The 27,690-nt window shown below is 32.6% G+C and overlaps 1 protein-coding gene and 1 long non-coding RNA gene across 11 annotated transcripts in view; one reads left to right on the forward strand and one right to left on the reverse strand.

Annotated features, from left to right (window-relative positions):
- The window catches only part of LOC143234842 (serine/threonine-protein kinase BRSK2-like), a 57,271-nt gene extending 36,600 nt beyond the window's left edge, over positions 1-20,671 (reverse strand). For 2 of the 10 annotated variants that reach the window (XM_076472511.1, XM_076472510.1), the window contains exons 1-2: positions 20,024-20,665; positions 6,316-6,410 (exon numbers count right to left, since the gene is read on the reverse strand). In XM_076472511.1, coding sequence (XP_076328626.1) covers positions 6,316-6,410; positions 20,024-20,123 — 195 coding nt within the window. In that variant the 5' untranslated portion in view covers positions 20,124-20,665. Of the gene's footprint in view, positions 1-6,301; positions 6,411-16,688; positions 16,889-20,023 lie in introns of those variants that run through there. The other 8 variants (XM_076472517.1, XM_076472513.1, XR_013018827.1 and 5 more) reach the window with 7 other exon arrangements.
- On the forward strand, positions 6,421-27,254 carry LOC143234846 (uncharacterized). Its single transcript, XR_013018830.1, has 5 exons — positions 6,421-6,871; positions 23,013-23,118; positions 23,341-23,564; positions 23,697-23,963; positions 24,569-27,254. It is a non-coding gene; the product is annotated as an uncharacterized LOC143234846 (long non-coding RNA).
- The last annotated feature ends 436 nt before the right edge of the window (positions 27,255-27,690 follow it).

A 27,690-nucleotide genomic window follows, 5' to 3' on the forward strand; every position in this document is an offset into this window, starting at 1 on the left:
AGAAATCAAGATATCATCTGTAAAAATCAGTGTTCTTTGATTTTCTTACATAAAATTTCTAGATGTACTAACATACTATTTATAAAAACATTTTATTTTATCAAATACTGACTTCCAGTCCAGTGTAATAATATCTACGGTTTACACTTATTCTTGTATGTTATTAGTCAAATATAATAAATCACAAAAGTTTCTTCTTATCAAGTATCACACATACTAAAACAATTTATTAGCAAATTTATTAACGATTCATAAAATATTGATTAGTTTTCATATAAATTATGTTTATATTGCTATTTCAGTTAAAGATTTTCATTTGTATAAACAAATAATGAACTTATCACGAGACATTTTAAACCAATTTATACAAACAACATCGAACCTTATTATTCGTTTTGTCTGTTACAATTAGTGTTCAATCCCAAACGTTACATATTTTGAACAAGTGCACTCAAAGCCTTACAAGATCAAAGGTTAGTTAATTATGTGTCTAGCTTAGCGTTTCATGAGAGACAAAACAAACGAAGATTTAAGGGATTTAGTAAAACATATATGAGATACAGTCTTATATTTATATACATCAACAGTGTTAACGAAGTTAGTTTCGCTAAGAAAGATACATAAATTTTAAAAAAAACAGACAATAATTAAGGATTATATTTATTCTAAATATAGAAAAGCTGAAAACCTTTCATCAACAGAGTTTACATAAAGAGTCATAGCTTTTACTTTTTCAGGATTCGATGACCATTAAAGTTTCTTATTTCTAAATAAAATCGTCGTCTTCAAAACAAGTTAATAATATACTCCCTATTTTGTTTATGTATTGATTTGATTATCGTGATACTGATATACCATCTGATAAGATATTTGTTTTTCAAATTTACAATGACAGAGCTTTTCTGCACATATTTCTTATTTAGATATTTAAGCACTATAATTCATAACAAAAATAAAATAAATGATCAGCTTAAATTGATTATTTCTAATATATATGCTGAACACGTGTACCTTGTTTTACAAATACTGAAAAAAGAACAGCGTGGAGTATGTGGAGACTCTTGAGCTACTCTTTTACCAACGAAAAGATGTGGAAAGGAAATTTTTTTTTGTTTATATATTTGTTTCAATATAGAATACAGGAGGTAAATAAATGCTACCCTAGGGTTATCTACGCCAGCCGTCCCCAATTTAGCAGTGTATGACTAGAAAGTAGACGTGAAATAAATTATATTTTATTATGCACTCGAAAGGTAAGAGTTTGGTCACACGTTCAGTCTGTAGTCTGAAGTATAAACAGACTCATTACTACTGAAAATAGTAAGGATTCAACCGAGAGAACATCAGGTTGGATTTAAGACTGATAAATCATGTCAGTATGACATTTTCACGATGCGCAGAATTAGTGAGAAGAGTGTGATAAATGGTGTGAATGAAACCTATCAAGAAACATAATGTAGAGAGAAACTCTCAAGCGAATTAACAGGAAATTTTAAAATCAACTCTAGTGTACTACAAGGAAGTATATTATCACCATTCTCGTTTATTATGGTAACTGACCATGTAATGAAGAAGGTAGAAACTAAAGGATGTGGAATAAAGTTGTGGATTAATAAGTTATTGATCTGGACTTCGCTGATGACATTGCTATTATGGATGAAACAGGAGAAGGACTGAGAGAATGCACAAGTAAGTTGAAGATAGAAGCCGAAAAGGTGGGTGTAAGATACAATGTTCAAAGATGGAATACAATGTCAACTGAGAATAGAAAAACCTAGTATAACATACGATGGAAAGACCATAGAACAAGTTAAAAGTTTCATCTACCTTAAAAACAAAATATGGGGAAATGAAGATAGCCATAAAGCAGTGATTACCAGAACTTGTGAAGCTAATGCCACATTTGGACGACATAGAAAACTGTTTAACTGTAAAAGTATGAAGATCAAAATGAGAGGTAGACATTATAATTGTTCTGTTGTGCCTGTCTTGCTGTATGTAGCAAAAAAGACGAAGAAAAGCTAACTACATTCTGTATGAACAGCTAGCGTCAAATACTGAAATTATAATAGAAGGATAAAATAACAGACATCGAGGTGCCTGAACCGCACATAAAAAAATGTGATCTGATGAATTTAGTCAGATAAAGAAGCTTGAGGTGGATGTATCACAAGAATTATGATAAATTGGAAACAAAAGCTCACGCGGAATAAAAGGTATTGGAAAAGATATCAACGAAGTAAATATAATATGGAAAGAAATGGAAAATATGACACTGAATGGAAGAAACTATCGTCAATGGACAACCTATTGTGTCGGAAGATACAGGATGGGCTAAATACTTAGTATGTCAAACTCATCATACTTGTAGCATGTTAAATCAATATGAATGTGTGTGGATATATTTGAAATCTGAATTGATAAAATTGAATAGATTTATTGTGCAATCCATGTTTAATCAAATAGTAACACAGTGAAAGTTATTAAGTTCTATCAATAAACCATTCTGGGAAAGTGTAGACAAAGAAGAGACTTTATAAATGATTTATTAAAAATAATGGACATGTATCCTATCTTTGAATAATTTAATAATAAACATAAGATGTAAAAGTATTTCACAAAATATCTTAATTTGTTGTTTATTACGATAAAAGAGGAGAAAACACATATTTCTCTTTTAATATTTATAAATCTACCATGTTTATTGTCTATCATTACAGACAGCACGGCATGGTCAGGTGTTTAGGGCGCTCGACTCGCATTCTGAGGGTCTCGGGTTCGAATCCTCGTCATATCAAACATGCTCGCCCTTACAGCTGTGGATGTGTTATAATGTGAAGGTCAATCCCATTATTCGATGGTAAAAGAGTAGCCTACGAGTTGGTGGTGGGTGGTAATGACTTGCTGCCTTCCTTCTAGTGTTACACTGCTAAATTAGGGACAGCTTGTGTCGCTTTGCACGAAATTCAAAACAAACAAACGTTACAGAGTATACTTTACACACAAAACAAGCGGTATGCTCACAACACTTTAAATCCAGTCATTATAATTGGAATGACAAGCTATATTTACACCAGTGTTATACAGTTCCTTTGTAAAGCTGACATTATAGTAGGCATGACAAGCTGTATGTAACCCTGTTTTATGTAGTAGCTTTTTAAAATAATAATAAAAATATTTTTACTAATACAACACAATTATCTGCAGGAAGTATACTATTTACAATTGAATTAATTAAAAACTGATCGCACAATACTTATAAAATACAACAATATTATAACTGTTTGAATTTCACGCAAAATTACATGAGGGCTATCTGAGCTAACCGTTCCTGATTTAGCAGTGTAAGACTAGAGGGAGGGTAGCTAGTCATCACCACCAATCGCCAACTACTCTTTTATGAACGAATGGTGGGATTGACCGTCACATTATAACGCTCCCACGGTTGAAAGGGCGAACACGTTTGTGTGACCGGGATTTGAACTCGCGACCCTAATATTACGGGTCGAGCGCTTTCACCACCTGCTTATGCCGGGCCTGTTTGTTTGGAATTTAGCACAAAGATCAGAAATGTCGATAACAGATATCGAAACACGGTTTATTTCCAGTTTTGTAAGTCCGAAGCCACCGCTGTGCCATAGGGGAGTATAATATAATACATACTCAGTTTCAATGTTTTTAATTCTACATATTAGATCACAATATTAGTTTTGTGTTATTGACCAGTTTTTTTTAATTTTTTAACATTAGCATATGCTTTACTATCCATTAAATTTTTTTGTAATTGTATTAAACAAACTTTGTGCATGATAACTAATGTTTTTTTGTTATTTACTTCAGATAATTTATAATAATCAAACTTTTTTGTATTGCATTTTGATCAAGACTTATTGTTGATAAGTGCTTTGTTATGATTGTATAATAGTATAATTTAAACATATTCATGATATTCAAAAGTATATATCGTTCATAAGCAACCGTACAGTATATTTTTCTTATTGGTACAAGATTTTTTACTGTAAGGTTTTTTTAAGGTAACATGTTGCTTATATAACACTTGTAAGTAAACTTGTGTATTGTTATACCATTATATAAGAGTTATAAGTAGACCTGTATAATATTATACCGTAACAAATCACAGATTCACACATATCTACGTATCATATATACTACGAGTTTTACTTTTGCTACTTAGAATCTTCTAAAGTATCCATAAGTATGTCACATAAAACAGGAGCCCCCTCCCCCGAGCGGCACAGTGGTACGTCTGCAGACCTACACCGGTAGAAACTGGCCTTTCGATACCCGTGGTGGGCAGGGAACAGATAACCCTTTCTGTAGCTTTGTGCATAAGAAAACAAACAAAACAGGGTATAACTGAGACGCCATTGTTAGGCTTTTAACCTGTGCATAAAATTTATCATTAATTATAAATACACAATTTTTGGCACACAAAGTTGAGTAAGATTGATTAATTCTATGATATATTTTAATTGTAGATCTTCGATGTCAAATAATCTGTTAAACAAAGTATCTGACGTTTTATCTACTGGAATATTTGTGAATAAAGAAACAAGTAAGACTACAGGTTATTGAAGTGTGAAAGGTATATTGATACTCTAGGTACATGTAGAGTGTAATAGAATGAGCCTATCCCAGTAAACTGACACTGTAAGTACGTGTAGAATTGATATAATAAGATTAACCCTTTACTGACACTGTTGGTACGTGTAGAGTATGACAGAATGAGCCTAACCCGGTAAACTGACACTGTAAGTACGTGTAGAGTTGATATAATACTAACCCTTTACTAACACTGTTGGTACGTATAGAGTATGATAGAATGAGCCTAACCCTGTAAACTGACACTGTAAGTACTTGTAGAGTTGATACAATAATATTAATCCCTTACTAACACTGTTGGTACGTATAGAGTTGATAGAATAAGCTTACCCCTTTACTGACACTTCAGGTTAGCGTAAAGTTTGATAGAATAAGGTCATCCCTTTCCTGTGACTCCAGTTATGTGTAGAAACTGATAGAATGAGCTTAGCTCTTTACTGTCATTGTATCATATATAAAGTGCGAACAATGAGATTTTTCTTTTACTAACACTCCATGTATATGTAAAGTGTGATAGAACGAGCTGAAAACAGATGATTCCCCTATTAACTTCATCTCTTTATTTTAAACCTTTTGACAAATTATATGCAATTGTTTTGTGTAAATAACACTAAATGACAAGAAATCGGGATGTTTGAATATTATCGTTTAGGTTTTAAATTTTTTCAGAAAACCTTTGTAAATGGGATATTTATCATCCCAAAGGTCATATTAACTCGAATAATAATTCCACAAAAATCTTGCGAAATTGGATCGTTTATTAACAAAGAAAAGGAAAAAAAATTAAAATGATTATTTGTTGGGGGGCGCAAATGAAATTTCAATATATGTAGCGAGCTATGTCATCTATTTTTTTGATCAACGCAACGACCCCTCAGTGGCTCAGCGGTACGTCTGTGGAATTACAACGCTAAAAACCGGGTTTCCACACCCGTGGTGGGCAGAGCACAGAGAGCCCATTGTGGAGTTTTGTACTTAATTCAAATCAAAAACAACATCAACGAAACGTTTTCTTTGTACTGTGCTAACGAAGAATTCAATATAATCAAAAGGGAGAAAAAGGGGCAAATATTAGTTTAAACATACAGAAAATATCATATACTGGGTTTTAGTTAATTTCGTAAACCTACAACTGTCGTCATTTGCATCTTACCGATATTCATTGACACTAAAGTTGCATATGCAACTTATACAATCTGAAATACTTATCTGTTAGTTTTAGAGCAAAGCCACATTGGGCTATCTGTTTTGTCCATTGCGGGGAATATTGTAAGTATTGTCCTATCAGAGAACTCTGAAATATTAGGCGTCATTAACGTGCTTGTGAGTGTATTTATTCCAGCTGGATCAGGTTTGTCATAGTATCAGAAATATTAATAGGAAGACATGGATATGTATATCCATGATTTACACTGATATAAATGTGTAAATGTTGATTCTACTTCTGGTTTATTCTTATATATTGGTGTAAAAATTTGCTGAATCTATTTCTGGTTTACACTGATACACTGACCGAGCCCGTCTGAGGTTTATACAATAAAATAGGTGTAAGAATATCAAATCAAACATTATTAGTTAGCTAAATACTATTTATTACTCACATTTGTTAATATTTGATATTTTATTGATCTTTTCGAAATCAAACATTTTCTTTTTTGTTTATTGAGAAATCACTCACCACAGAATACTCACCTTCCTCGAAACTGATTCACTAAGTTTTTCCCTGTTCACGATCTTTACAGCCACTTTCGTCCCTGTCAGACAATGGATCCCAAGCTTTACCAGACCTAACGACAGACAGAACTATAGTTTAGAAATGTTCAGTATAAATACAGAAAATAATATGAATTTTCAAAACAGATCATTACTGATATTTACGTTAAAAGTTTTAAATATTTGAGTGGTTTTGTTTTTGAGACCCACGGCCATTCACACTTGTTGAGGTACCTAAGATACTGATACATCATCGGTGAGTTTAGAAAAGTGTTTTATCTAGTGGCTAGCATATCTTTTTATGTAGCCGTTCCATAATTTTAGACCGAAAGACTAAAGGGGAGGTGGCTAGCTAACACCAACAAGCACCAGCTTTTGGACCACTCTTTTATTAGCAAATGGTGGAAATAACCAATTCATTATAACTCCGTCAACGGCTGAAAGGATGAGAATGTTCCACGAGGGAATTCGAGCTTCCAACCTACATGCAGATTGCGAGTCAGGCGTCTTAACATCATGCCATATGAGTGATTAGGTAAGTAAAATTACAAAAGTGTACAATAGATTATAGAACAAAATAAAAAAAATTGGCATTATTCTGCTCGGTTCTATAAAGGGACCTATGTCCAGATATGTGTACATTTACACAAATATGCCGAACGTTACCTTAATATTGTTTTTCTTTTCGTTTCTGAGTTGTTCACCAATCTGTAACCCAAATATCTGACCAGGGGTCGAAATAAATACACGTTATTGTTTGTTCAGGAAAACAAGTTATTTTTTTCTTTCAAGGGCTATATATGCCTAATCGTCCCTAATTTTCAGCTGATAATACTAGAAAAAAGATAGTTATAGTTTTAAAATTGTCCATCATAAGTGAAGAAAATATAAATTTTCAACATAGATCATCACTAACGTTTACTTTTGTATACAGAGTGACTTCTATTTTGTTTGCTTTTGAGCCTGATGATGCATGTTGGAGCATCTTAGATACTGATGCATCATCTGGTACAGATTTTATGTGACGGCTTACAACTTTTTATGTTGTCGCTCTTCCCTGATTTAGTAGTGGAAGACTAGATGAAAGTAAACTACAGTCAATAGCACCCATCTGTACTCTTGCCAAACCGATTAATGGAATTTTACCTTCACTCTTATATTATACCCACGGCCCCAAGGTGCGGAGCGCGTTTTAGCGGTGACATGCCTTGAATCCTAGATATTTGTATTCATAGCTGTGTGCGCCAACCTCTTATCACGAACGCTACAACGTAACTGCTTAAAATAAACGTAGCATGTAGTGAAAAGCCTCAATAGCTTGTCCTCTTTGTAGTAAAGGCAACTCTTAAAATTTTATGCAATTTTAAGAATGGGCTTAGAATGTAATATCTGTAGTGTAAAGTTTATTTCTGATATCTGTAGTATAAAGTTTATTTCTGATATCTGTAATGTAAAGTTTATTTCTACCGCAACTAACAATTTGACATCACCAACCCCTTTTCTTGAGTGTTTGATACAGAAAAACCGTGTTGTTTTCTCAAAGTTTGAGCTAACACTGAAATTATCCTTCTTTACAGTCGTTAATCATAAGACAGTAGTTGAGTAAGTTATAATTCAATGTCTGGATTTAACATTAGTGCCAAATTTGCTACTTCTCAAGTTCTCAAATCTAAGGTAATTTAAATTAAAAACATATGGAATTTTTCTTTTAAATTAGGATTAAACATATAAAAGAATAATTCCATATTTTATATTTCATATAAACTGAAAAAATTCACAATGTAAACACTGAGTTATTAAAAATATTATATGATACATCATTGTGCTGAAAATATCGTTAATGCTTGAAACTTTATTAGCTTAACGACCCAAAACACAGTTAACAGCATGGGTACCCAACTGATCACCAAGTATGTTTTAATAGTTAATTATGTTTTACTTTTATCGCTTTGCATACATGTGGTTAGGAAGAATATGTCAAATATTAGTTGTTGTTTGTAAGTAAGCACAAAGCTACACAATGGGCTATGTATGCTCTGTCTGTAACGGGTATCGAAACCTAGTTTCTAACGTTGTGAGACAGCAGACGTACTGCTGTGTCATTTTAATGCTGCTGCTAGGAAATGAATAATTGGCTATTCTATATTCTGAATGTTACTTGTTCTTGCTACTTTAGTAAAGAAATAGCTCAATTGTTTTATTTCTATACTGAACACTATTGTTCTTACTTCAGTAAGGAAATGGATCAATGTATCTACAACGGTACTGAAGAGAATGTATTGTGCCAATTTTTTAAAAACTGTATGCTGCTACTGACAATTAATCACGGCAACGGGCCTAAACCTGAATTTTAACAGTTACTCAAAACAAAGTACTTAATGTAGAAAATACAAAGGCCTCAAACAATACGAAACGACACAATGACCTGGTCTAGTGGGACTTTGTTGAGTAAACGATTTCAGCTGTTCTTGTAAATCATCAACAATCATGTTTACATACAGAACATGAAACTTAAACATAAACTAAAGAAGAAATTAGAAAATCTAAAGAAATTAAAGAACTGCAAATGTTTCATGAAACTTCACAAAACCTGATATCTTCAACTTTATTTTGCACTTCGCATTATGAAAATCCAATAGCATGCTTTAGGAAAGGCCTAAACTTTGCCATATCTAAATTACCTACAACTTATATACAAATAAGTTTTTTAAGAACTAAGGAGGAAGCTAATTTTAAAGTAAACCAAATGCAACTGAAACGAAAAAATTCCAAAGACAAACAAACTGAAATGTAAAGAACAAAAATCCAAACACCCAAAACAAGTTTCCATAGGTTATTAAAGATGTATTTTATTTTCAAATCATAAAAGGATTCCATCCAAACATTTCTTAAGGAATTCTCTACCAAATATTCTCTAAAAGATTATTAAACATTCAACGTAAAATAAAATGTTGAATTAACAAAGCAACTTAAGAATCTCAACCCAATTATCAAAACAGCAGATAAAGGCCATGACGTAGTTTTAGTGAATAAAACAGAACACATCTAATTGAGGAGTGAAGGATTAAATGATCCTAGATAATACATAAAAATCCACGAAAACCTCAATATTCTATACGAAAAACAAATGAATGAATTTATAAAAATATTTGAAAAAGAAGGCTGTATAATGCCCGACCTCAGAAACCAGTTACAATACACTAACAGTTGGTAAATATAATTTTACGGAATACCAAAAATTAATATTACAATTGTGAAAGTATGTTTCTTAATTAAATAGTAGAGAGAACCATGTTTTTAAAAATTTGCACAAAAGTTTATCTTTGTACATGGTAAAATGTTTCACCAGGTTTACCTGCCATCTTGATAGTCATACCAATATAATAGATTTTGCAATCTGTACATCCAATTATATATACATTCCCTGAATATCGCTATCCACTTACGTTTTAGATAGCAGTTGACCCAGATTTTTACCAGATAAAAATATAAACTGTATTTTAATGTCAACTTTATAATTTATTACTGCTTGTGACCAGATTTTTTACAGTATGAGGTAAGTTTGGGACGAATGGTAAAACAGAAGTAACAAGAACATCTTCAGAAGAATAATTTCCTGTGCCAGTTTGTTAACAACAAAGGAAGGGAAATTGTTTTTTACACAAAACTGAAACCTAAGATTTTCATTTTCTGTTGATGTTGGAACTTATAATTTCATTTGTATGGATATCTCCTTTTAATATGCTTTGGGCATTGGTCCCTAAGGGAATTCGAAGGAATATAAAGTCCAGTGTGAGTGCTCTTATGAAATATGGAGGTTTTGAATTTTCTGATTTTTTTTAACAAGAACATTTACAAATGAATTTTTTTTATGAATTTCTTTTTCCTTCGTGAATTTTATGTTTGACTTTATCTGGTTGAGATGAAAGAAAAACTTCTGAGCAACGTTATCTAAATAAGGTTATCAAAAGCTGAAAAGATGTCTTCAGTTCTTATCATATGTATACTGACAAGTACTGGAGCTACATTATTTCCCACACTTAGGCCATTAAGTTGGAAGCAATCCACAACTGCAAACTGGAAAGTGGAACATTTAACGGTAAGGAGAAATAATTTTTCAGGGTGTTGATGTCAAGTAAGACACAAACAGACAAACACGAGGATTTGAATAGTTTTGGTAACATTCCAGGGCAACATTCATTGGTTGAAGGACAGAAACTGGAGTGAACAATTTTTAAACATCAAATGTGATTAATTGTACAGAGTGAACAATTCTTGGAGTCTTTAGTAAACATTCCAAAATTTTTATTAAAGAGAAAGCACGAGAACTATATGTAAAAAAATCCAACTGAGGGATTTTCCTAGGTTGTAATTGTAGGTTTTGTATGCCAAAACAATAGGACTAGGAGAAGTGAGGTTTGTGAGTTTTGAGAAGACGATAAATATGAAGGCTACGGAATCTGAGAGTCGAAGAAATTGATATATACCAGTAACAAGTTCAAAATGTTTTTGTAATATGAAATTTTTCTAAAATTTGTTTTCTTTGAAGAGGTTAAGTTAATTTCCTTTTTCCTTTTTTTTGAAATGAGAAGAATTATCAAGGAGTGCATACATCTTCTGTTGGTATATTGTCCAATCTGTGATAACAATAGCATTCATTACCTTTGTCAGATTTAGTCAAATTATATTTTCGTCACTTTTTAATAGTTTTAGTGTTTTATGTTCCTTAGAAGAAAGGTTTAAGTTTAGCAGTTTTGGTTTATCTTACTATTTTCTCGAATATTTGGAAAAGACAGAATGTTTAACTGCAGGTTTTTTTGGAGTGGGGTAGTGATTTGGCTATTTAACAAACAATATTGATTACTTGTACTTTATGAATGATGTCGAAAGACTTTGAATTCACCCGAGAAGAGATATGTTTAGGTGACGAACTATGCGTTCCTGAATAACTGCTTTTCTAACAAGTTCTTCTAAATCCTATCTGAAATTCAGATATAGGGAGAGTTCTGGGTGTAATAGTATAGTTAAAACTATTTTCTAAGGGTTGAATTTCACCATTAAATTACTGGCTACTGGAAAATTTAAAAACGGCTTGTATTTTTGGAAGGAAATATATTATTTTTGTTTTTCTCAGTTTTTCAAATTTCTTATAATGCCTGTCAGTTACTTTTTTTTTTCGTGACTGAAGACACTTTTAGAAATAGGTAAGGAAACCACATCGTAATTGTCTTTAGTCAAAATTGTTTTTAAAGTTTAATGTTTTAGGAATATAATTTTGTTTAACTTTGATAACAATCTGCAATTTTCACGGATATGTTATTATTTTGGCAGATCAGGCGCTAAAACGTTTTTGATATCAGCGTATTCTTTATTTAACTATAGCTTTGACAAATATCTAACCTGAATTATCTTACCTTACAATAACTCAGACAACACTGTTAATATCACTCCATGTTTTATTGACTCCTCAACAAAACTGAATCAAAAACACAAAATGGTAAGTTTTGATGATCAAAATTTATATACTCAAATTCTACGAGAAGAAACCTACCAATCTGCCATTCAAATAATTATCAAAGGCCCGACACGCAAAATTTCCACGTTCAAATGTTCTAACTTTGTTTAACTTCACCAGGGAGTTCTGTTCAAACCTCTAAGACATCATCCATTGTCATATCGACGGTGTTTGTATGGGCGGAACACTCATCAAGTACACTACAGATATAGTTTTAATTCATCTGGATAAACAGGACTTAAACTCGGCCATCTCTAAATCGTTATATTGGTTGAGATATGTCGACGATGTTTTCTGCAGCTTCAACTCTGACAATTCTCAAACCACTTCAACGACACACACACATCCCGAGATTCATGTTACAGTTGTAAACGTCAAATATCTCTCAATAAGTTTTCCAAATATCAACATCATAAGAAAGCAATCAGGATCTGAGATTAATTAAAATTCAAAGAAAAGTAAAACTCAGAACAACACCGTAAATGGAATTCCGCATTCTGCATACAACAGAAACTAGGAATCTTAAAATACATTGGTGAAATAGCATTAAATGTATACTCTGCAAACAACTTAGACGTTGAACTACAATTTTCTGAAATCTTCATTCAAAATAACAATTACCGAAAAGAAATTGATAAAATATAGTCGACGTGCGAAAAGAACAACACTCAATAAAAAAATAAAAAACTTAAAAATGAAAACTACTCAGATTTTATCATCATTACAATTCCTTATGCCAAGTACATAAGCGACAACCCAACTGGATTATGAAATCGACTCAAAAAGAAACACGACATTGACATAAATACAGAATCTACAAAGGCAGATGTTAAACAATTAATAACAATTACCCTACTTAAAATAAAAACAACAGAATAATCTACAAAATCAAAGACAAATTTTGTAAACACTCTTATATGTCATAGAATTCGGCACATGAATATCAGATTTAAAAAACATCTTAAAAGAATTTCGAAATAACCCAAAGAAATTCAGACATCAACAGAATAAAAATAGCTGAAGCACTACTGACAAAATCATCCAAATCATCGTTTAGTAAATATCGAGAAACCATCTTTATCCATCTCATTTTACTAAAATAACTAATTGAATGGTGGCCCGGCATGGCCAAGCGTGTTAAGGCGTGCGACTCGTAATCTGAGGGTCGCGGGTTCGCATCCCCATCGCGCCAAACATGCTCGCCCTTTCAGCCGTGGAGGCGTTATAATGTTACGATCAATCCCACTATTCGTTGGTAACAGAGTAGCCCAAGAGTTGGCGGTGGGTGGTGATGACTAGCTGCCTTCCCTCTAGTCTTACACTGCTAAATTAGGGACGGCTAGCACAGATAGCCCTCGAGTAGCTTTGTGCGAAATCAAAAACAAACTAATTGAACGACACCTTTAAAGTTGTCCATACGATCATGAGTCTATAAATTTCTCTGAAACTCATTTTCTGCCATTTTCAACATATCTCTTACCTAATGATTACTCGATACTGTGGGTGAAAAAATAGTTTTTAAAAGTAGAAGTTGTCTACTGTAAAATTTGCTGATGGTGTGTTTTTTATTAATTATCCTGTTCAGAAAGCTCCCAACTAAACATGAAATGTTTCAATATTAACATTTTTTTTTCATTGGTTTTTGTAAATTAATATAGTAGCTACCGATTATGCATAACTTTGTTTATTTATTCTTACATAATTTTCTATCAAAAAACATTTCTCATCGATTTTCCGTAATAGGGAGGCCTGGAATAAGAAACCTATAGTTTATAAACAGTTGTAATATCTTGTGTGAGGCACATATATCACAATTTATTTTATTCTTTCTATGATGAGATTTTCAAAACTAATACAACGATCAATAATTGAAGAAACATCTGCCCTAATCGATAATGAAAATTACGTTATCACCCAACATAAATCTTACCATCACAGTGACAGCACGTAACGAAGTTCTTCATTTTTACAAACAATATAAGTGAGGGCTTGCTAGCCTCATTTCTTGCGAATTGTAAGAAAAAAGATGTGTATCAAAATAAAACACTTGTTTGAAGATTTTAAACATTGTGGAAACATTATTAGAAACAATAACTATCATTTTGCGTGGAGCCAGTCCAGAGGTTGTCAATGTTTCCTGAGAAAGCATCATACACTAACTATGTATTTCATTAAACGAAAATGTTTCAAATAGGTCAGTACTGCTACTATACAGATTCATATATCCATAATGGACACAAAACTTGTTTTTTTTTTATCCTTTTATACGGAGAAGAAGGTTGGCCCTGTGGTAAAGCTCTGGATTTCGGACTTATCGCGCTGGTTTATATGTTTGTTTTTGAAATTCGCGCAAAGTTATTCGAGGGCTATTTGTACTACTCGTCCCTAATTTAGCAAAGAAAGACTAGAGGGAAAGTATTTAGTATCATCAGACACCGCTAACATTTGCCCAATTTTTTTACCAATGAATAGTGGGACAGACCGTCAAATTATAAAACTCCCACGGTTCAAAAGACAAACATGTTTGGTGTGACGGGGATTCGAATGCACGACCCTCACATTGTGGATCAAGCACCCTAAACACTTAAATATCAAGCCGTACTTGAATCCACATTCTCTGCACATTAAACTGTCGTTGCGTTAATGAAGAGAAGTACATTAAATCCTTTAATGTTATAACAGGAACCGCAGCAGGTAGCCTTAGCTTCGATACAAATGTAAATACAGTAAAACCTGTTTAAGGCGGAATCGCACTTGACCGACTAAAATTTTCGGCTTAGACAGGTTTACCGGCTTAGATATAGTGAACATGCATTTCTTTAATTATATATACAATTTTTGAGCAGAACATTATACTTGCTTGACTCAAGGGAAGTAAAATGTTTGTGAATAAAGTTATTATTCTGTTTATGCTACATTTATTTGAATAAAAACAAAAATAGACATTTAAAATATACATAAGTACACAAAATCTGTATCAAATTTATTTGAAACAGTGTCCAATTTCAACAGTTTCGTTTGTTTTTAATGGGCTTTCTCATGCTGTTAAAAGAGAATGCAAATTCTACGGCCTTTTCAAGAAGTTCATTTTCCCACTTAACTTTTGCATACAATTTGCTGGCGTTAATATAACTTAACATTTGCGGTGAAGTAGGAATTTCTATATCCTCACTGTCTTTTAAAATTAGGAAAGATAGGAATTCCTTTTTTTCGTGAGAATTATTTAAAGAGTAGAATTTTGCACCTAAAAGACAAATATATTTCTACAAATCATGAATCTAATTTAACTGCAAAAATAATGACGGCAGAAAAAAGAACAGAATATATTTAATCAATACTTACTGTAACAAAATGTCCGAGAATTTATTAATATATAAACAAATTATTAATTAAATAAGAAATTAATATTTACTCAAAAACATTTTTTCTGCCTTACTCGGTTTCTTTTTTTTTTTTAATTTCGCACTATCGTCCATAATCTTGCAGTGTAAGATTAGAGGGAATGCCGCTAGTCCATCCACCGCCAACTCTTGGGCTACTTTATACCAACGAATAGTGGGATTGACCATTACATTATAACGCAACCACGGCTGAAAGAGCGAGCATGTTTGGTGTGACGGGGATTCGAACCCGCGACCCTTGGGTTACGAGATGAACGCCTTAACGCACCTTACCATGTCGGGCCATTACTCTCTTTGTGATCGTTCTTGTTGACAGATGAGGTAGATGAAAGATAGTTTTCTGTCCGCGTCACGCAGATTCCGCCACATAGAGGGCCACTTATAAGAGAAATCTTAAAATAATTGTGCAAAATTTTGATATTTCCGATGTACAGGTTTCCGCCCTATGGCGTTTCCGGCTTAGACAGGTTTTACTGCACGGAAAAAGAAAATTTGTGTTGGTTTTAATACAGCATATAATTTATATGAAAACTTATGCATTTTATCACAATAGGTCAATGCAAACAGCAAGTATACTGTTTATTTAACCTCTTTAAGAAACAACGCCCCCAAGGGCTTAGCGGTATGTCTGCGGACTTACAACGCTAAAAACCGGGTTTTGATACTCGTGGTAGGCAAAGCACAGATAGTCCATTGTGTAGCTTTGTGCTTAATTCATAAACACTACAATTTAAGAAAAGTGGAGAAATTCATTATAAACAATTTTTAATGTTGTTGTGATAAAGTTACTTAGATTGTGCTTTTCACATTACAGTGTTTGTACATAAGACAGCAATTTTTTTCTGTTTTTAATAGAAATATTGAAGCAATTTAACGAAGTGAATAAATGCTGTAAAAAAATTTACCGCTAACGTTTTCAATTCCGCAACGCAGCGGACAGATGTGCTACGCACTCAACTCCAAACGGAAAACAAAATATCTAACGCCTCGATCAGAATTTGGTCCTTTATCGGTCGGGTTAAACCAAATAATAAACCATAGTTAGTATTCAACAGTGTGGGAAAGGTAATCCCAAAGTGTACTTGTTATTACACGCAACTTAACGTTTACCAATGAGAAATTTTTAGTGTGTGTATGAATATTTAAGACTTGTGTATAATTAATTATCCAAGTTCTTTCACGAACAGGTTTAAGTTATAACCAACACGCACTACGTATTTGGTCTTAGTTTTTATTGCTTGGATTTGTTCACATGATCAGTAAATTAAGTGGTTTGTTCATTTTTAATTTTGTAAAAGCTAAGGTTAAAATTAAAGAAGGTCTAGACTTTTTCATATTATGAAAGTAAAAATCCTGACTTATTACCTAGGCCTAGCTTAAAGGTACTTATTACTTAAGCTAAACAACTGAAACTATTCTGGCTTTTGAATACTTACGTAGGAATTAAAGGATCTTGTTAACTATTTTGCAACCTACAATATTCCTTAGTTTTCTCCAGAATTCCATAGTTTTATCCAGTATTTCCACTTTAGATATTTTATGCATTATTGTTTATGACATGCATCATTACGCTTTAATAGCATATCTTTATTAATTAAATTCTTACGATTTTGCAAGTTTTGGTTTAAGATTCTCACAGTGAAGTGAACAAACATGAGACACAACTCTATATTTAAAACACATCGCAAAAAACATATCTTACCTAATAAGGATTACAAAAAGACGTTATGAGACTTGCCATGCTATGTTTTAAAATTTTATCTTTCAAAAGTACGAACCTTTTTCTCAAAATTTCAATTCTTATTTTACCCAGTAAAGAGGTCTTATTAAATTCACATTAATATGTTTGTAGTTTGAGCTCAAGCACATAGATGGCAGCGGTTTTCAACAGAAAAAGCGAGAATCACTAATTTGGTCAGTGTCAAAGACCAATTAACCTTGAACTTCTTAATATCTTATCAAATAATTTAACTTTCTATCATCAAGTTGTTAAAGGCAATAAGCCTGTGAAATAAGACATACACAATCACTGGGTGACACTGTATGGTTCAGTTTTGGTTCGTTTTGAATTTCGCGCAAAGCTATACGAAGGTTATCTGTGCTAGCCGTCCCTAATTTAGCAGTGTAAGACTAGAGGGAAGGCAGCTAGCCATCACCACTCACCACCAATTCTTGGGCTACTCTTTTACCAACGAACAGTGGGATTGATTGTCACATTTGTTTGTAGGCTACTCTGTAATTAAACATTTTTTTATCTATTTTATTGAAATTTATTATACATTTTCCATTAATATATTTACTACATATTTTGGTTGCAATTTTCAATTAGATAATTATGAGCGAATGATTGAGATTGATTCAATACAAATAATGTTATTTCCACTAATGCACTTTTTAAAGAAGCTAAAAACAAGATCTGGCATGGTCTGGTGGTTAGGTCCCACAACTCGCAATCGAAATTACACGAAATTAAAACCAAAACCAAAAATTAAAACAGGCTGCTTAACAAACACTGCAACATAAGGGTAACAAATTTTATAGATATAAAAATCCGTTTTCATAGTTTTTAATGCTCTGTAGATAAAATTATTTATGTTTTAGTTATCTATCTGCGAAATTAGTATATATTTATATATATTACCTAAAGATATTGTATATGCATACAAATACCATAAACACATGTTTCAAGATTTTGTTCTCTATAAATCTAGTTTCCTTGCTGTATTATACAAGATCACTATCTGTCATATTATGGAAAGTCAAGGTAAACGGTGTAAGTAAGAGTCGAGTTATATCTGAATTTCTGTTTAAAGCACCCCCGTAATCTCCTGTATTATACAACATGAGATCGAACATGTTTCCTACAGTTCTGATTATTACGTTGAACCTTTCCCACCTGATTGAATAAAAAGCACGCCAAGGAAAATCCACAAAAAAATCTTAGACAATTGATTAAATTTGCTGATGAAGAAGCACCTTGCAAAAAAGGTTCTGTCACAATGTTAAAAAGTAAATATTCCTATCATAAATAAACAACGAAAGCATCGTTTAGAAGAATCTATCTGTCTGTATGTCCATTCGATATACAATTCATATTGCATACAGATCCATGGAAAATTTAAGTGAGAGAATATGTTCTTCTCTAGATCGTTTGGTGGTTTACCAGTGTTCCTTATTATTTGTTGATACATTGTGACGAGTCTCTCAGGAAACAAACAACACTAGGTCATGATAGGATAAAAGGTACAGTGTTAGTCATCTTTCAGGAAACGTTATCTCATTGGGAATGAACAACACGCACGAGCCTGAGAAGGACTTGGCAGGATAACGGATAGTGTTTGAGCTGTAGAAAGGTTTATATTGGAATCTAAAATTTGCAGCTTACTGTGGAAGTTTGCAATTGTTTAGGAAAAAAGAAAGTGCACTGTATAAAAACGTTTATCCAACTGTGTTCACATCTTGAAGAGTAAATAAATGGTACAAAAGTAAAAGATAAATGATTTATAGGCATAAAAGATAGTTAGAATTTGTCAGCATATATTTGCTTTTAACAAAACATTTTGTAAGATTATCACGTTTATCATGAGATAAGCTTGTGAACTCAGTGATAGACTTTACAGCACTTTGATTTCTATCAATGAGTATCAATAAAGACTAGCATCAGTATAATACTGTTATACAGAATAAAGACTAGCATCAGTATAATACTGTTATACAGAATAAAGACTAGCATCAGTATAATACTGTTAGGCAAGATAAAGACTGGCATATGATTAATACTATTATACAGAATAAGGACTAGACTAGCATCAGTATAATACTGTTATGCAGAATAAAGAGCTGCATAATTGTAATGCTGTTATATAGAATATAGGGCAACATAAGTGTAATACTGTTATATAGAATATTATGGGTAGCATATGTATAATACTGTCATACAGAATAAAGACTAGCATCAGTATAATACTGTTACATGTAATGAAAAATGATATAAATATAATGTTGTTATACAACGTGTATACTAGCGTAAATAAAATATTGTGATATACCATGAAGGATATCATAAACATTATACTGTTATATGTCATGAAGGATAGCATAAATATACTATAGTTGTATAGTATGAATACAATAATGTTATATTGTATGAAATGCCATCATTATCGAAGAAAATCTTTCATTTTAATAACAACATTAAATTTCTTTTGCATTTTGTTCAAACACTTTAATAAATTAAAAACGAAACGGGTTATTTTGTAAAAAACTTCTTCTTAATCCTTAAGTTTTAAATATATTTGATTTATTTGAACATTTGTTTTGCATATTAAATAGATTTTGAAGATTTAGTAAATCTGACCATTTTCTTTCTTGACTATTTCAGTCTTTATAGTTTTGTTCAAAACGTTAGTGTCTGGTTTAATTTTTCATAATTTTTTGTTTAAAGAATATAAAAAGTTATGTTCGGTCGGAACCTAGCCAAGTAAAGAGAAGCAACGTCCTTTTTAGTTCTTTTTGAGACTCATCGGTAAGCTTGAGTCTTTATATCAGTGCTCGATCCATGCGGTGGATTTAGTACATATAACCCGTCGTGCAGCTTTGTGTTTAACAACAAACAGACTTATTGTAATTTTCTCACATCTCTTTTTTTAATAATCAAAATTTCAAAATGAACACTTTAAAATCTCAACTCGAGGAAAACAAACAAATAAAGAATTAATCGTGTTTTTATACGAGAACCTTAGAAATAACTTCATAATCTTAATGTACTCACCTGTCTGTCCTTTTCCTAGAGTTTTTTCTAACCTGTAAGGTCCTACAAAGCGATATTGATGCGTATCGTTCGCCAGTTCCCTTGTGCATAGTTTAGACATTCTCCAAATTATAGACTCTTAGTGATTATTCCGAGGTTATAACTTTACTGATCTTTTACAGATAATGTAAGAATACGTTTTCGTAAATCACTGAATACCAGTAATAAGTTCTTGTCTGAGTGAGAACTAACACTGAATAGATTATCGTTATCTTTACCCTGAGTGAGTCGAATGTGGCGTCCTCTTTATGATCTGAACACGTGAAGAGCTGAAATTATGTATACTTTGAGAAAAAAACACACGAAAAAGCAAGGAGAGACAGAAGAGGTTGGTAGTTATTAGTACTCAGTTTCGATTTTACTGACCATAAATCTGTCATGCTTTATCACGAGAGTTATTAGTAAATTCCAAAAAACTAACTATACAGTCATATTTTCTTAAAGAGGTGATTTAAGGGCTCAGAAGTTAAAAAGCTAGTACGTATCACGTCGTGTCACGTTTGATTTCTCAAAATAGGAGGAATCATAAAAGTCAAAATGCATTTATCTGTATAGAATAGTTTGATTGCTATCTGCTCAATACGATTTGAGTGACAGGGTGAAGGGGGCTTTGAGAGAGTGTGTGCCGTGAAATCTTATAAGTGTAGTGAATGTTAATATAATACAACTGAAATAAAGACGTAGTGTGGGATCACGTAGCCTAGAAGCAAGTGCATAAAATTTATCATAAAAGTAAAAATATCGATTTAATTTCAAGTTAAATCTTACTGAATTAAGTTATTTTCTGATTTCTCATCAATGTTTTAAAAAACGAACAATCTTCTTTAATCAATGTAGGCTCTAAATTAAGAAACCAATAAATATTTTTCCAGTTTGTTGTTTATATATTTCATTTTACATTTTCAGTACATAGTCTAAAAAACAATATTATTTTATGTTTTTTTTTAAGGAACATGACATAAAAGCCATTGTTGGAACAGTATTACTAAAATTCACTGGATTTTCTATATATGAAGAGTAGATAATCTATTTTTACCAATAATTATTGAATAAATACGCCGGCCCGGTGTGGCCAGGTGTTCGACTCGTAATCTGAGGGTCGCGGGTTCGCATCCCCATCGCACTAAACATGCTCGCCGTGGGGACGTTGTAATATGACAGTCACCCCTCCCTATTCATTGGTAAAAGTGTAGCTCAAGAGTCGGCGGTGGGTGGTGATGACTAGCTGTCTTATACTCCTAAATTAGGGACGGCTAGCGCAGATAACTCTCGAGTAGCTTTGCGCAAAATTCAAAACAAACACGAAATTTTTCATAAATGTTCTTAATTTTTATTGGCCCACAAACGAATTTAGAAAGGTTTGACTGCACTTTACTGTTTCTTTGTTGATCAAGCTTGATTTCGGAAAATATATTTATTTCAGTTAGCTACGAAATGTAAGTTTAGGTTTGTTACAAATTACAATTTTAAATAGCCTTAAACTGAGTTAATTGTAATTTAAATTTAGAAGTTAAATAAATGTCAATATGAATCCAGTTTATGATACTTACCAACAAAATTTATACAAAGTTTCTTTTCTTTAAATACAAATATATTTTAATATACAAGCAATAGCACAATTTACAATAACTGTTATTACAAATAATAATATATATACACAACTTTTACAAAGTTACAAACGATATTGATTCTTCTGTCTGGGCCAGAAATTCCTTGATATCTTATCAAGGGTTCGCGATTAGCGAATTACTTTCCAGTCGAGATAGATACAATTCACTTAGCCGAGAGCAACAAGCCTGCCAACTTTCCAGATTTCGACGGGAATTTCCTGATATAGAGTCCTGTTTCTCCACCTCCTGACACATGACTAAAATCTCCTGATACCAAACTTTTTTAATAACTTAACAAAAAGTCGCAATATTCAATTTTACGAAGAGCCAACCAAGATAAAGTAAATATTTACTCATTTTGAATGACACTGTTACACTTTGTTGTGCTATACTTTAAACAAAAACCTTAATCAAGAATAATGTCTTTGGAATAGGAATATCGTTAGAATAATATGTTCATTAAAAGCAAAGTTCGTCTGTAGCCTAGTCTACTTACGCCAGCTGATGTAACAAAGTTCAGTATTAGCTATGTTTTTTTATATCCTACTCCTGTAATCTTAATTTCGTGAATATTATCGTACTGTATGTCATTATACACATCATACTTTCAGCCGTAGGGGCGTTATAATGTGACGGTCAATCCACTATTCGTTGGTAAAAGAGTAGCCCAAGAGTTGGCAGTGGGTGGTAATGATTAGCTGCCTTTCCTCTAGTTTTACACTGCTAAATTAGGGACTGCTAGGGCAGATAGCCCTCGTGTAACTTTACGCGAAATTTAAAAAAGACAAAAAAAAAAGACGCATTATGGATAGTAATCGTTGTTTATTTTCTAATTTTAAAATTTTGCTGTCACGCGCAAAACGTACCTTATCAAGGTGTGAAAACAAAATTGCAAACGGCAAAAATAATTTTGAAAATTTAAAGAAGAATGGACTTGAGAATTTCTATTCATATCTAAGAGCAACAAAGGCAATGAACTTGCACTGTATGGTTTATGTGGAATTAATTTCAGCATCGGAAAAGGTAATATTTTCCTTATTTTCGTTCTATAATCCGCACTACCTTAAAAAAAAGAAAAAAAACTTTAGCGTGTAGTACGTTGCTGTTATGACAACCGCACCTTCTGTTACACTCTTATAATTACACACATTAAGAAGATTCTGAGGAGACAAAAGTTTAGTATCCAAACGTAAAATTCAATAGTGATAATGATTTATATAGTTAACATCGACATGTGATTCTATTATTCACAGGTACCTTGGCTAACACAGTGAAGAGTAGTTTCACTATAATGTGTCGAATACAACATTTTAGTTTAATGTGTGAAGACTCTTTTTCAGATTGTATGACAATGATCTATGTGAAGTAACAACTGGATTTCGAGAAATGCCTATCTGCAACAAAGGCACAGCAGTGAATATGTTAAAAACTCGACAATATTCTCAGGTAATTTTAGTTTATATTATTATAAAAATCCTGTATCTATTCTTTTTTCTTTAAATTACAATAGCTTCAAAACATTATATTAGTAAAAATGCTATAAAGTGCTTACTACATGAATAACGAAATAAAGACAGTTTCATTCATTCGAACATTGTTTATTATATGTGCATAGTAAAAGTAGTAAAACTTTTATTTATTATTGTTTTTTTCACTGTATAATTCAAGAGAGATCAGATGGGAAAATGTCGTGACATTCAACAGTGACAGTGCAAGTGTAATAAAAGGTCGACACTACTCAGAACTATCAAGAATCAAAGAGAAATAGCCGTCAGTTTTTAATTTAGACTGTGTTTTCCATTTTGCAAACCCTGCTGTGGACGTCGGGATCCAGAAGTTTTACTGCTGGTATAGGACATGCTAGTAGGCACCTGCTTCCATTTTGAGAAAAGGTAATTCATTTAGCAAAAACTCAAGTGAACAAATGGTATATTAAATAGCAGTATACGTTAAACATTAAAGTACTTAAGGCCCATGTCCAACCTTAAATGTTTTTTGTTAATCTCTCTTTTGCCTCTTTTTAGTACAATGAGAACAGAAATCTTGAAAGAATTCCAAAAATTTTCTAAGATGGAGGTCAAGAAGATTCTGATGTACTGTGGTATAAGATGATTGAGTTTATTAACATATGTTGCGAGAATCCTAACCCAGCGACCAGCGCTTTAATCATACTTCGCAAAGATGTAGAAAAGAGGGTTGTACCAAAAACTGCCATGAAAATCTCTCAAACGTAGAAATGAGAGTGTACTACTGCTCTAAAGCCATTGAGGGATCTCAACATGATATTCCAGGTACATTTATATTAAATATTTTAATGGTTAATTGATAACAGATCATGTAGTTATAGAAAATTAGGTTTCTAGTTATATAAAATAATGTAGAAAAAGGTACAAGGTACAAGTGCACCACCTTGGTATATGGTTAAGAAAACAATTAGATTTTCACATCTCATACTGAAAGTTCCATAGTTAGTCGTTTAGAATTATTGCAATGCTTTATTTTACTTTACAAGCTGAAGAAGTGATGCTGGATAATCTTTATGAATCAATGCAAGGAATATTGAAAATTTTCCTAGGCTATTTTATCCCAGTTGTGTCCAAGGTGAACCAGAGAGGCCTTATCAAGATTACCTACAAAGAGAATTAGTGGGATAATGAGAACATCGAGTATAATTACTAAAGAATGAAGACCGTATTCCGCCAGCAACTGTAGCAACATTAGTTTAGTGAGTTGAAATACATTTTGTAAAATACAATCAGTGAAATGTTGGTTATTGGAGACTGATATAGTTGAGTGACATAAATGTCAGGTCATAATTATTCCACAGCAACGGTATTTCATTTCAACATTAAAAAAATATATAACATTAATTTTTGGTTTTAATTCTGTTTTACAGGAGAGTCAGAAAGTTTTATGCAGTGGTTGAAAAGATGTTTAAGACTTTCACCCGGACTGACCAGATCCTGAAAGATGTTGATATTCTTGATTCAGTAACAAACATGATGTGTCCTTAAAGCAGATAAGAGTAATGTAAATGCAACGTGCATATGACGTATTTTTTCATCAATTTGATTGAACTAAAATTATTTAAGAAATATATTTGTAGTTACCTAATGACTTGTCTGAAATAAATTCGTTAACTAACCAATTTATTTCATTGTGAATTCTAACATGAAACGTTTTCGTTGAAATTGAAAAACCAAATTATTTCTGTTTTAGCTGTGAGATCTTCCCACAGCTGAGTATATAAGATATGACTGAATACCTCTAATACCAGTTTATAGATGAAGAAAATTTAACAGATGAAACAGCAGTAGACAAGTTTTGTGAAACATCGAGTAAAAAAACTTCAGCAGGTTATCATCTGTTTTCTACTTTCATGAAGTTGATGAAGTGTCTGCTTGTTGTGTCACATTCCAATGCATTGAGTGAAAGAGCATTTTCAATACTCAGAAAGATCGTAACAGAATGGGTTTAGGGCATGACACAGTATGTGTCCTTTTAAACTGCAAGTTTAACTGAGACTTCTCAGCCAGTAAATATAAGAACAGCAAGCAGGTATTGAAAGACACCAAAATGAATACACAATGTATTTTTTTCAACTTTTACATAAAAGTGTATAACAATATTAGCAAGTGACTGTAATTCTCTTGTTATATAAGCCCACTGTAAATGAAAGAAAAAACAACAACATAATTTCAATCTTGTAAGCGTAAATAAATGTCTGAAGTTTTCAGAATGCATAAAACTACCAATTGTCTACTAAATATTCTAGTGGAGCATGCTCCAAGAACGTTACTTGCTTTTTCAATGCTTCCACAAAAAGTCTCTCGTTTGGCACATCTAATTATTTACAGGTATGTTGTTGCCTTAAAGTTGGAGCCGTCAGTAGTTAGGACTTTGAAGTGTAAAAACAAAAAGAGAGACAGATCCTGGTAACCATCGGCTAGTCATATTGGAGCCTAACTATTTAACCACAAATATATCGATACTGTGTAAGTGTACGACCTGTTACGATATTAGGCTTTATGTTTACGAGTTAGTTATCACGCATAACAAATTAGTTGCTGAGACAGATTTTCAGAGAGTGTTCAAAGTTCAAAATCTTTCCGCTAAAGTTTGACAAGGGACCTTGACTTTTCACTCACAACACCGGTATGTCTGATATTGGCTCGACTGAAAAATATCTTCTTCTGACCTTGCTTAGTTCACGATATGGAATTGTAAATAACATGTTACATTTCATGTGTTTGTGTTTTCATTATAGAAAATTCACATCAGACTATCTGCTGAGTCTACCGAGGTGAATCGAACCCTTGATTTTATCGTTGTAAATCCGTAGACTTACTGTTGTACCAGAGGGGAACGTTACATTTCATGAGCAAGGAACTAACATGCCTTTCATTATGATCAAACATTTTTATAAAGAAACATGTCCGTATTTTGCGGCTACTAAGAATATCTGTTGCCATCTCTCATTTTAACCTATAGCACCACTTTACTGCCCACCATCCATTAAAAATTATTGACTGTCATTTTTATGGCGTACCAACAGCTAAAATTTGGAGGAAATATTTTAAGAAACAGATTCGAACTTAGCTTATTAGCCTATAAAACCAGAGTTCTGTCGCATGATAAGAAATAAAGTAAGTCTCAGAAATAGATGTGATATGAGTGTGTGTGTGTTTTTTTATAGCAAAGCCACATTGGGCTATCTGCTGAGCTCACCGAGTGGAATCGAACCCCTGATTTTAGCGTTGTAAATCCGTAGACTTACCGCTGTACTAGCGGGGGGTAATGTGATATGAACATCTCATTGTATGCTCATATCACTAAATAGGCATTCCTCATTTAATAGAGTAACAGAAACATAAGTAAGGCTCATGTGGATGTTAATATGACTGATTTGATGTTAATGAGGCTGGCTTGGATGTTAATATGACTGATTTGATGTTAATGAGGCTGGCTTGGATGTTAATATGACTGATTTGATGTTAATGAAGCTGGCTTGGATGTTAATGTGACTGGTTTGATGTTAATGAGGGTGGCTTGGATGTTAATGTGACTGGTTTGATGTTAATGAGGCTGGCTTGGATGTTAATATGATTGATTTGATGTTAATGAGGGTGGCTTGGATGTTAATATGCCCGAGTTTGAACTTAATGAGGAAGGCCCGGCATGATTAGGTGGTTAGGGCGCTCTAATCTCAATCTGAGGGTCGCGTGTTTGAATCCCTGTCGCACCAAACATACTCGCCATTTCATCCGTGGGTGTGTTATAATGAGACGACAAATTACACTATTCGTTGATAAAAGAGTAGCCCAAGAGTTGGCAGTGAGTGGTGATGACTAACTGCCTTCCCTCTAGTCTTGCACTGTTAAATTAGGGACGGCTAACGCAGATAGGCCTCGTGCAGTTTTGAGCGAAATTCAAAACATACCAACGTAATGGGAATTATTTGAAGGTTAATGTGACTAATTTGACGTTAATTTGGCTGGTTTGGATATTAATGTGTATGAATTAGAAGTTAATTAGGCTGATTTAGATGTTAATCTGTTTGATTTATATGTCAATGAGCCTGGTGTAGATGTTAATAAAGCTGATTTTGATATACATGTAGTCGCTGATATGTTGAAACTTGGAAGACAAACGTACCCAATGATGAGAAATATATATATAATTTTATTCTTATTCCAGGCATTAGTTCATTCTTTTTTTTTTTTATCAAAATTACCTTACATGAGCTCAAAGAAAAAGAAAAGTAATTTTAGTTTTACAAAATGTACATGTTAAAATCTGAAGACATCATCTAAAGTGCATAATATGTATCCAGTTTTACTCATTATTTTGCGACAACAAAAACTAATCCCACAACTGTAAAAAGATATATAATCTGATAAAAAGAAATTAAAACTGTTCAGGCTATTAAAAGAAAGGCATGGTTTGAATTCTAAAAGAAGAATAGTTACAATCTGATGAAAATATCAAAAATACAAAACTGTTTAGTTTATTAAAAGA

Source organism: Tachypleus tridentatus, chromosome 12, assembly GCF_004210375.1.
Source record: "Tachypleus tridentatus isolate NWPU-2018 chromosome 12, ASM421037v1, whole genome shotgun sequence".
NCBI classification, from domain to species: domain Eukaryota; kingdom Metazoa; phylum Arthropoda; class Merostomata; order Xiphosura; family Limulidae; genus Tachypleus; species Tachypleus tridentatus.